This window comes from Quercus robur, chromosome 12 (genome assembly GCF_932294415.1).
Source record: "Quercus robur chromosome 12, dhQueRobu3.1, whole genome shotgun sequence".
Taxonomy (NCBI): Eukaryota; Viridiplantae; Streptophyta; class Magnoliopsida; order Fagales; family Fagaceae; genus Quercus; species Quercus robur.
In genome coordinates, this window is record NC_065545.1 from 7,166,058 (window position 1) to 7,177,336 (window position 11,279).

The following is an 11,279-nucleotide window of genomic DNA, read 5'->3' on the forward strand; positions in this document are numbered from 1 at the left end:
TAGTCCATGGATTGGCCCAAGCTGGATTAGCCTGCTTTCAGCCCATTGTGAATTTGCTGAGTGAAATATAAATATCATTGTTTCATATTAAGGTTCATTATGTTTTTTTTTAGAGAGGAATTGAAAACTGTATTGCTGCATTATGTATTTTTCTTTAAAAATAGTGAAATCAATGCAATTCCATATACTTACGCAAATTGCTAAACTGCGTAATCTCTCGTGTCGTGTAATTGCCTTGTGTTTGTGTTATATTTCTATCTGTTCTTACATCTCACAAATCTGGAAATTTGTGTATATTTCCTACAAAAGTAACATTATTTTTATTTGGCGTCCACCGTTAATACCATTTTTATTATACATCAATTACATCAAATTGTAGAATTAGTTGTGAAAACAGTTGTAAAAGCTTTTGTGTTCCTAGAGTAATTGATACATGAATGGGTGCTAATGACCATGCTGCTAGCTCAATATTATACCTTGATGTGTTGCCTGAAAGTTCGATGACTATGACAAAGTATTGTTCCGAGTCCCATCCTTTGGTTAGCTTATATTATCTAATCAAACTTTTGTGCTTTTTCTGAGAGGATAGTTTATGTTTGGTCCATGCTTAGATTTACCTAATCCTCACATTATTCGAGACTCATTGTATGCTATACAAGGCCCGCAAGGATAGTTATGTATGGTCTCGTGTGAAAGTTGTATGCACGTATATATGTAATGTATATGTAGTCGCCAATTTGTGTATGCTATATGATTCTAACTCTTTTTATATAATGTGATTAACTAAACATAGGAGACTTGCGTGATAACAAAGCTTGTGAAGATCTTCATTGAATAAAATATGAGGAATTTAAAGACGTACTGCTTGTGATTTAAACATGTCTGATCAGGTGGCCCTTGCTTGACTTGTCAATATTGAATATTCACGTGAATTAATTTCTACACAAAATTATATACAGATAGTGCAATGGAGAAGGTATCTATGATTGTGGTCAACAATCATAACACACGGATGCGATTCCACCCCTTAGATATCTGGTGACTCCCTTACTTGGTTAGGGGTCAACATATATACGTTTGTTTAATCAATTGGAGTGGAATGAAATAATGGCTTTTTTATTCATATATAAATATGCAACCACTTTGGTTCAGAAAAATTGGACCCAATCAAATTTTATTTTCTGCTTGAATTACAGTTGGGGTCTCCTAAATCATTGCATTATAATTCTTAATTAGCCTAAATGGGAGGCCAGTTTTCTAAATTAGCAAGCAACCGACAATAATGAGGGATACCACTTCTACCAAATCAAGGTCCAAATGTCACCATTTCTGTTGGCTTCTTTTGTGTTTTTGGGTAATTAATTTATCTAACACCTCTTGTTTTAAGAGGACTGAAAAAGCTTTTATTAGCACTTTTCTATTTTGGTGTTCGAGTACATCAATCTGCTACCGTTTTGTCAAATAGTTTTAGAAAAAATGAAGACAACAAAAAAGAAAGATAAAAAATAAGATTAGAAATACTTTTTGCAAGTTGTTAACTTTGACTACGTTTTAGGCTTTTGGTGAAGAAGTCAGAAAACATATGATTCTCTTCAGGAACTAGTTTATGTGCCACTCAGACTCAGTCTCAGCCCGTGCCTATTCCTATCTTTCTCCACACAACATAAATCAGGATTGGGAGAGAATGAGAGCCCCTTTCTCTTTTGTCGGCATTGGCAAGTAAAGGATGAAATAAACACCGCTGAAAAGAATGAGGAACACATTGTTCAACACGGCTTCATCTACTATCAACTTTTTATTTTTATTTTATATTTTTTTTTCTATGAATGAATTCTTTGTTAAGTTATACAAACAAGGAATTTCCAAATTTTCTAACCATTATAATTGTTTATGTGAGGGTATGAAGTGTTGGTCCTAAAGTATTGAATAAATTTTTCATTCCTTTTTTTTTTTTTCTTTTAATAAAAGAAAGCAATGATTTACAATTTTACATTAACGAATTCAAACAAATTACAACCATAAAGCATCCTATGAGTTCTTCACAAGTGGAGGGATTAAAGTAGCACAAGAGTCCTTGAAATTTCTTGATATGTTGAATAATCATAAGTTAAAGGCAGATGGGCACGTAATTCAAGATTTTTGTCTATAGATGCTTGTATTTAGGCCTACATTTAGTTATTTTATTTAGATTAGTTTGCTTTGGTAAATTTGGTCTAAATTTACCGAATCTGTAGAAAATTTAAAGCTATTTTTGTAAATTTTAATTTAAAAAATGCCTATTAGAACTCTAATATGAGCTCTTATAAATATGAATTATTCTAAATTGGTTTTATCAACCTAACTTTAAATACTTCTATGAGAGTATTTCAAAAATCTGTTTGATTCTGGAATTCTTTCATTGAAGTTTGAACAATATCAAACATTGTTGTGTTTCCATTTTACTTGAAAACATCTTTAGCAAAACCTGTACTTCCACAGGGCATGTAAATTGATCTCCACTTCTCTACTAAACATAGACATACACCATCCGTTAGAATCTTCTTTTGCAGCAATTGAGATTTTGTTGGGAGGATTACAAAGTAATATTTTCTCATGTAACATATTTGTGGATTTACATATAGGGCTATAATTCATGGAAAATTTATTTAGTAGACTAAATTGTAATTTATAACCTCAAATTTTGAGAAAATTTTGATTTTATTTTTAAAATTTGAATCCATACCCCTAATATTACACAACATTTGGGGGACGAACAAATAAGTTTTTCCACTCAATTTTGTTAATGAAGTAGGCTAAGTAGCCATTAAACGCTAACTTATTTCAAAGCAATGTAATTTTAATAAATTAAAATTGCGTAATTTTGTCCACATCTATACTATTGTCCAATTCTTTTAATAAGAAGAACTTTATTCAACTTCTCTTGCCTTATTGAATATAGTAATGCAAGCAATTGATCAATCATTGAAAATATTTTATTAGTTTAAAAAATAAACCTTTGTTGGCTAATATTTCAATGTTCCTAAGGATTCTTGTGAAATACCCCCCTCTTGTTCCAAGCAACAGTTTCTTCCTAAACATCAATTATTACGAGTTCAAGATTAGTCAATCGGAATCAGAAATCTTTATTCATACAGGGTTCAAGAGTTTGGGATTAATTTATAACACAGTAAATTGTTCGTACGACACTGCTTTTAATATTTTAAACTAAATTATTTTTAGTGTATGACCACAAGACAGAACACTAATATTATTAGTAGGGCCCAATTGCGCATGGAATGAAATAGATCGAACTATAGGGATTCTTGTCCAACTTCAAATTCTATGACATTAATAAAATGTGCAAAACATATGATCAGAATGTTTTGCTACCTTGAAATTTGAAACTACAAATTGTGAGGACATAAAATTTTGGTGGTGCCGTCGGGAGCTGAATAATTTTTGAGAATTTTGAGTTTTGTCGTTGTGGGTTACAAGCCAGCACCGACTACTATTGAAGCAGGCAAGGTGTAGGGAAATCCATAGACAAATAGCCTGCAAAACCCTTTAAACACCTTTGCAGTTTTCACCAAATGGTCCTAAAACATCGTATCTATAATGTGCTACACAACATTCACAAAACTACAAAGTGATACACAATCCTATCACACAAAACGACAGCAAAAAGAACTGCTACCAACCCATGGATTTCTTTAGTTCTTGCTCTATTATTACCAAAAGAATAAAAAAAAAAAAAAAAAAAAAAAAAAAAAAAAAAAAAAAAAATCTGCTACCAACTACCAACCCCATGAGAAAAAAAAGAGAAAGGAATGAATGGAAGGTAAGGGTGTTTGGCAAAGTAAAGAATGAAAACTAGAGTCCATTCCATAATAGCATACAGCTGTGTTCATTGTTCAATTGGGGTCCAGGCCAAACAGTCCCTTGGCGGTGCCTTGGTTTTCCTAACTGCCAATTGGCTAATTATCCGGAGTTTGTTTGTGTTAATTGTTAATTTTGCCTTTTACTTTTTCAATTGATTCACTTAATTAGGGACACGACAGTTGTTACCATCAATCAGAAAAAAAGTGTGCTCAGCAAAATTTTCCCTTTCGGGGGAAAAGTCTAATTAATGTTTTAAACTTTTTCTGATTTGGGCCATAGATTATACATTTACGTCTACCATTATTATTTATGTATAATCAACATTAACTAGTATCGTGAAATGCTTGTTAAGAAATTGTTTTATATAAGATTTTTAATTGTTTTATACGGTATGAAGTCAATAGAGTCAACTTTTTGAGTTTCACTTATTACTTTAACTGCATTTTCAGCACCCTTATTAATTTATGCCAATTTTTTATTAATTGAACTCCACAATAACTCATCTTTAAAGAGCACCCGGTTAACATTTCCCATCCCAATTTCTGGCTGTACAAGTTTTCATGGTCATTTATCGCAATTAAATTGAAAGAGATTCACACTTTTGGAAGCTGACAACAATAGATTATTTTTCCATAATTAAGCAAATTGTAATGAGCTTTATTAGAAAAAAAAAAAAAAAAAAAATTAGCACGTGTATAAAGTATGTATAGACGAGTTAGGTATGCGGTATGCCAACAACAATTTGTTAATTTTGTTTATAGAAATAGAATGACAAACACAAGGTTTTTGTTTTTCGATTTTTCAGATAAAAGATTCTAATAAGAAACCACATCAGGCAAAATAAGGCAATTAAATTTGTTCCAGCACATGTCATCTCAATTGTTGAACGGTTGAAGTATAATGTATTGACATGAATGGACAATTTAACTATATATGCCTCATTGACAGAGTCTAACCTTTGAGTTGATTCTCAAAAAATATTTAAAAAAAAAAAACCCTTTGAGTTACAATTTACATGAAACCAAGAAAATTGGTCAAAAGGGTATTGTATATTTGTATTAGTAACTATATATATAATATTTTAATCCTTAGATCAACCACTCTTAATTAGTTGAAAAATGTCTAGCTAGTATTCCTTTTTGTATGGTATGAATCATGTAGTCATTATCAAAATCATGAAATGATAATATAGGCATCTTTATTTTTAAACAGGGTTGGGTTTATTTTAGAATTTCTTATATGTTATTCTTCCATAAAGTCTTGATCCCTCCCTCTCATATCTCCCTCTAAAAAATTACAAAAGAGATAAAGTTGGTTTCTTGGAAGCCACTCTAGGAGGCTGTGAGTTCATATATATATCTATCTATTAGACGTTATTCAAACTATGCTTGCTACATAGAATCCTTCTCATTCAAGCCTTCTTTTGATAATTTCCTTCCTTTATCATTCTTTTGAAATTCCTTCAATTGTTTATGCTTAGCCATTCTTTCCTTTTCTTTAATTAAATTTTTTTTTTTGGTTCCTGGTACATATCCTTCATGTTAAATTAACGATTTGAACATGATCTTGATGCCACCTTGTGCTTACAAAATCATTGGTTAATTCAAATACAATTCACCCTCCACTACTTGGTCTTCTATAGGTTGTCTTGTTTGATAGTCATCACATACATTGAAGAGAGAGTCATGGCAGAAATGGCAGTGGATAGTGAATTTGGCTGCGGATTTATGGGTGGAATCTTCCAACGCCGGAGCTACTGGCCAAGAAAAACTTCTGTGCGTTCACTCCCAAGCACTGAACATTCCAAGAGGCAAAGAAGCAGCTCTGTTGAGTCTGCTTGCAAAGCCTCCAATTTAGCCAACAAATCTCCACCAAAACTCAATGAGCAATCCGCAAAGAATTCAACTTTGGTTCATCCCAAGGTTTCTTCAACAACTTCTCACAAAAGAGTTCACGGTCGAAGACCTTCTGATGCTGCAAGAAGCTCAACATCATCCTCCACTAGTTCAGTCCAAACAAAGGTGCCTCAATCTCCTGACTTGGGTCGTGAAAGAAAGCTAAAAAGAGAGCCCACTAGTAACTCTTCAGAGCTTACTAAGATGATCACTGATCCCCAGCTGTTAAATGAAAGCAAAGCTCTCATTCGTTCCACTCCTAGCAATGCAATGCTTTTAGGCCACTTGGGTAACTTGAAACAGACAGGGCCTGGAAAATTGTTAGGAAATAACAGTCCCAATTCCACTGTTAGGACAGTGGATTACCTGTCTAGGAATCTTAGAGAGAAAAGTTTCATGCCTAATAACTCCAAAAATGGCTTTGGAAAGCTTGGTGGCAATGTTGTCATGGGCAACATTGTTAGGAAGAATAGTGATGAATTTGGACAGCTTCGAGGTCTAGTAAACAGATTAGATCCAGAGGCTTTTAAGTCCAAGGGAAATGAGGCATATAAGCAGGGTAGATTTGATGAGGCCTTGGCTCTGTATGACCGAGCAATTGGTCTTGATTCAAATAAGGCCACCTACCGTTGCAATAAGAGTGCTGCTTTGATAGGTCTAGGCCGGATTATGGAGGCCGTTTTCGAGTGCAAAGAAGCTATTCTAATTGAGCCATCATATCACAGAGCACATCATCGCCTGGCAAATCTGTATCTCAGGTATTGAATAAAGTGGGACAACATTGTGTGTGTAAATGTGTCTATGTGTGCGCGCGCATTGTCCTGTCCTGTTGAAATTTTTCCTAAAAAGAGTGTATATTTTGTCATGCAGACTGGGAGAAGCAGGGAAAGCATTGCATCACTACAAACACTCAGGCGCCTATGCTAATTCAGACGACATAGCCAAAGCTCAAGCTCTTCAAAACCACCTCAGCATTTGCACCGAGGCTCGTAAGTTAAAAGAATGGAATACCTTGCTAAAGGAAACCAAGTATGCAATATCCTCCGGCGCTGACTCAGCACCACAGGTTAGTTTTCTCTGTTCAATTTCATGTACTGCAGGAGTTTTTAATTATTTGCCACCTTTGTTTATAATTCTTAACATTGTACTATTCTTACATTGGTATTTTTCTGATTATAATACATGAAGGTCTACGCTCTGCATGTGGAGGCCTTATTGAATCTTTGTAGGCATGAAGAGGCCCATGCTACCTACCAGAAAGGACCCAACATAAGTATTGATTCTTGTACAAGGTTAATTGGCCCGGCTACTAGTGCTTACATAATGATGATTGAGGCACGGGTTTACTTGGCAGCTGGCAGGTTAGTTATATCATTTTGCGCTAATATAGGTTCAATGGAATCTGGATGTTTGATATGTCACATTTTTACTTTTTCCTTGTGCACAGTAAATTTGTCGGCCTAAGTATGATTAGTGTTTTTTACCGGACCAGGGGCACCAAAGATTTTCATCTTCACACTCGTAAATTTCAGTTATACACATTTTCAAAAAAAATGTAAAGGGGATAAAATCAAGTTTTTTCCGTTTTATTTGGGAATTTTTTGCAAGTTTTGCATGCATCTACCATAAGAATGCTAGGGTAAATTAGTCTAATAAGACGTGCCTTTCTGTAAATTGGTTTACTTTTAGGGTCTTGGCTGATTATTTAATGGAAATGCTCACAAAAGAAGTTTTCTTTTGTGGACTTACTTGCTTTAATGTTAGTAGTAGTACAAAGAGATGTGGCAGAGACACTTCTCAGATTAGGAAAGAATGGCAATACTTTGGTTTTAAAATATTTGAAGTGAAGAAGGAGCCACATCTAAGCTATTTGCGTGGACTTCAAACTTGTGTAACATTGAACAAGATATGAATTTATATTGATCTAATGTGAACATTTTTGGCCTTTTCAAGTACTTGTTGCTTTCCACCTTAAATAGCTAAAAAGAAAGGGGTTGAATCCGCTCTTAGGAATCATTCAACCCTCGAAATGATTGTCTCAGTGTATCATGTAAATTCCTTGAAATGAAAAATCAAATAATTCTCTATGGTGGAACAAAATATCTCGCATTTCAGCCTCGAATAGTTTATTGTTTTTGGTTTCCAAAGGAATGTTGGTATGTTGCCTTGAACGTTGCACTAATCCGTTGAATCCCATACCAACGGGTATCATCCCCCTAGAACAACGTTCTCTTTTAGACTTTTCAACCAATCGATATGACCACGGAGAGCGGCTTTTGCTAAAACCTCGAGCAGTTTCTTGAAAACTTGTTTCGGATATAAAACTTTGAGTTAAAAAAAATAAGGGTTTTTGCAGCTTTCTGTAGCTCATTAATCATTATACTAATTAATTCATCTTAGGTTTGTGTTAGAAAAAAATGCCAATGTGCTAAAATTAAGGTTTTTGACAGGTTTGAAGATGCTGTTGCAGCATCTCAACAAGCAGCTAAACTTGATCCAAGCAACAAGGAGGTGAATATAGTGGTAAAGAGGGCTAGGGCAGTGAAATCAGCCCGGTTGAGTGGTAACTTGCTCTTCAAGGCATCGAAATTCTCAGAAGCATTTGTCACATATAATGAAGGACTGGAAAATGATCCATACAATGCAGTTTTGTTATGCAACCGGGCAGCCTGTCGGTCCAAGTTAGGCCAATATGAAAAAGCTGTCGAAGATTGCACCACAGCTCTTAATGTGCGGCCTTCTTACAGCAAGGCCAGGCTACGAAGGGCAGATTGCAATGCCAAGGTGAATCATCGTCGCTTGAGAGTTAAATGCTGTTTTCTAGCTAGTGATGCTTGTTTACTAGTACTTATTTTCTTCTTTTTTTTTGTTTTTGTTTTGGTAACTTAGTTGGAAAGGTGGGAAGCTTCAGTTCAAGACTACGAGATGTTGATAAGAGAGACTCCTGGGGATGAGGAGGTAGGCAGGGCTTTGTTTGAGGCACAGGTGCAGCTTAAGAAGCAACGTGGTGAAGACATTAAAGACCTGAAATTTGGGTCAAATTTGATTTTCATCACTAGCAATGAACGTTTCAGACACTTCATTACCTCACCGGGTAATTCATCACATCTTGTTCATTTGCAACATCCGCTAGTTTTATTTGATTATGCTGAGATTAGGACTTAATACGACTAAAAATCAATATGTTGCGTTAAATAACAGGAATGTCCGTGGTGCTCTTTTGTAACAAATCGAACCACAAGCAAGTGTTGCAAGTCCTGGAGCACGTTTGCAAGAGATTCCCATCTATTAACTTCCTCAAGGTTTGTATACCATAAAGAAGATTTGGGGTATTTTCTTGTTACAATAGAATTTTCAAAAGTTTTAATCTGATAAAATGTTTTTTTTTATACAAGATAGAATTCTACTCTAACCTAATCTAAGTGTATGTGTGTGTAAAGCTTCCTCTTGAAGACTTGAACTCCGGCCCTTGCCTCTCACTCCTCACAAGTACTTGTACTTGTGGAGTGACCATCGCACCAAGGATGTGCAGTGGTTAATCCGATAAAATGTTAAGAACTAGTAGTAATATCGTTTAAAGTTATACAAGTGTGACTTGATTCTTAGCCATAAATGAGAAAGAATTAACTCATTTATGTATTTGTCAATAAATTCAGGTGGAGATTGAAGACCACCCCTACTTAGCAAACTCAGAGCATGTGAGGTCCATTCCAGCCTTCAAGATATACAAGAATGGATCAAGGGTCAAAGAAATTCCAGGCAACGACCGTGAAATGTTAGAGAGTTCAGTCAAATTGTACAGCAGTTGAAGATATATGTATAATTGTACAAAAGCAAAACAGGTAATTCGTGCATAGCGTTGGACAGGATCACAGGAAGCAAAGTTTTACAAAGAATGGGAGCCCAACGCACCAAATTACACAAATTGTGCTAATTGGAAAGATATATATATTATTTATATGCTGGCATTGCACATAAAGTAGAAAAAAGTTGAGGGAATACGTGTGGTGGTAGATTAGAATATGAAGTGAGATTTTAGAGTTCTTTGAATGGCTTTATGATATTTATTTTCTTGCTTTTGAATGTTAATGATGATTAGAATGTTCTGTGACTGGCTAATTTGGATATGTTCAATTTCTTTGCCGGCATTATTAGTGGGAAAAGTTGAGAGGGAACATTTGTGGTGGTAGAAAAGATTATGAAGATAAGTTTAGTGTGTTCTTTGTATGGGGTTAATGGCTTTTATTTTCTTTCTTTTTGAATGTTTATGAACTCCTTTATTCTTCCTACCCCATATGTTTTACACACTAGCAAATGAGATTTTTTATTTAATTTAATAGAAAGTTGAAAAGAAGGGGAAGGAAACCCAATGATATGCTTTATTGAAACTACAATATAGATTCGGTAATCCATAATTTGAAAACATTATGCATATTTCATAAGACGTAACTAAAAGTGGACACTGAACCCAAATTTTGCCCTATTTCATATACTTAGTAGCCAAAACACTACTCATTACCAAAATAAAAGTCAATGGTAGTATCAAAATAGCAAACATCAATCATGAGTTCATGTCTCTTTACACAAAAACGATCCAAGCTTTACTCAACACTCCTGGCTTGAGGAGGATACAAGCTTTGCACCATCTTGAACTCAGCAACAACTTGCTTTCTCAGTTGTTTAATCTCAATTTTTTAAAGCCAAAATTGATAGGCATCAATTGGTTCCATGCAACGAGAGAATCTCTACATCTTGATTGGAATTGAAATTAGCTTCATTCCTTGTCCCTTATTCCAATAAATAATTACTTGGATCACATCAACAAGCGATACTTCAGATTGTTTGAAAATCCACTCCAATAACACCCAAGTTGGAAACTTGGAATCTCCAAGACCAATTCCCAAAATAAATAAATAAATAATTAGAGATACCAGAAAAAGAGTAAGATTTAAAAAAAAAAAAAAAAAAAACCTTCAATACAACTTGTTTTAGGCTTGGCCCAATCTAGTCCAAAGTCAAGAATGGTTTGATCAATTCCCAAATCAGTTGGAGGATCAAGAATACTCCTTGAGAGTTTATAAAAGGTGCAAATAATGTAATAAAAAAAGGTGCATTCAAGAGAGAGAGAGAGAGAGAGACTCATTGGTTAGCAGGTGGGGAGGAAGGCAATCCTCAACCCTGATAGAGGTATTCCTCATCCTCAAACACAAGTCACAGAACTAAATTTTAATTCAATTATTTAACAATAATTTAAAAAAAAAAAACCTTCTCTCTAGAAGGTCACACCATGAATATGTGAATATTTATTATACAATAAAGAGTTGGTTATAAGGATATCACAATTAGTTAATTCCAGTTTACTTAATTAGTAAAGTTTTTGATAGTTGTATAAGAGATTTGTGATTCAATATATACTAAAAATTAATTGGTGTCTTAGTCTGATAATAAAGAGTTACTATCAGAAGCAGAAGCTAATATAACATTCATCACATGCTAAAATCAATTAAACACAAACCTAAAATACTT

General features: G+C 34.3%; 1 protein-coding gene across 1 annotated transcript; it reads left to right on the forward strand.

Annotated features, from left to right (window-relative positions):
- The first annotated feature begins 5,094 nt into the window (after nucleotides 1–5,094).
- On the forward strand, nucleotides 5,095–9,973 carry LOC126709734 (TPR repeat-containing thioredoxin TTL1-like). The gene is made up of 7 exons (XM_050410068.1): nucleotides 5,095–6,511; nucleotides 6,624–6,819; nucleotides 6,942–7,114; nucleotides 8,204–8,537; nucleotides 8,643–8,847; nucleotides 8,955–9,055; nucleotides 9,410–9,973. The coding sequence occupies exons 1-7, from the start codon at nucleotides 5,544–5,546 to the stop codon at nucleotides 9,560–9,562; spliced, it is 2,130 nt and encodes a 709-aa protein (XP_050266025.1). The 5' UTR covers nucleotides 5,095–5,543; the 3' UTR covers nucleotides 9,563–9,973.
- The last annotated feature ends 1,306 nt before the right edge of the window (nucleotides 9,974–11,279 follow it).

Bases quoted from the DNA above. Each gene is read 5' to 3' on its own strand.
- LOC126709734 (XM_050410068.1), top strand. From the start codon at position 5,544: ATGGCAGAAATGGCAGTGGATAGTGAATTTGGCTGCGGATTTATGGGT. The intron at 6,820-6,941 runs GTTAGTTTTCTC...TAATACATGAAG, and splicing joins GCGCTGACTCAGCACCACAG to GTCTACGCTCTGCATGTGGA. The intron at 9,056-9,409 runs GTTTGTATACCA...CAATAAATTCAG, and splicing joins CATCTATTAACTTCCTCAAG to GTGGAGATTGAAGACCACCC.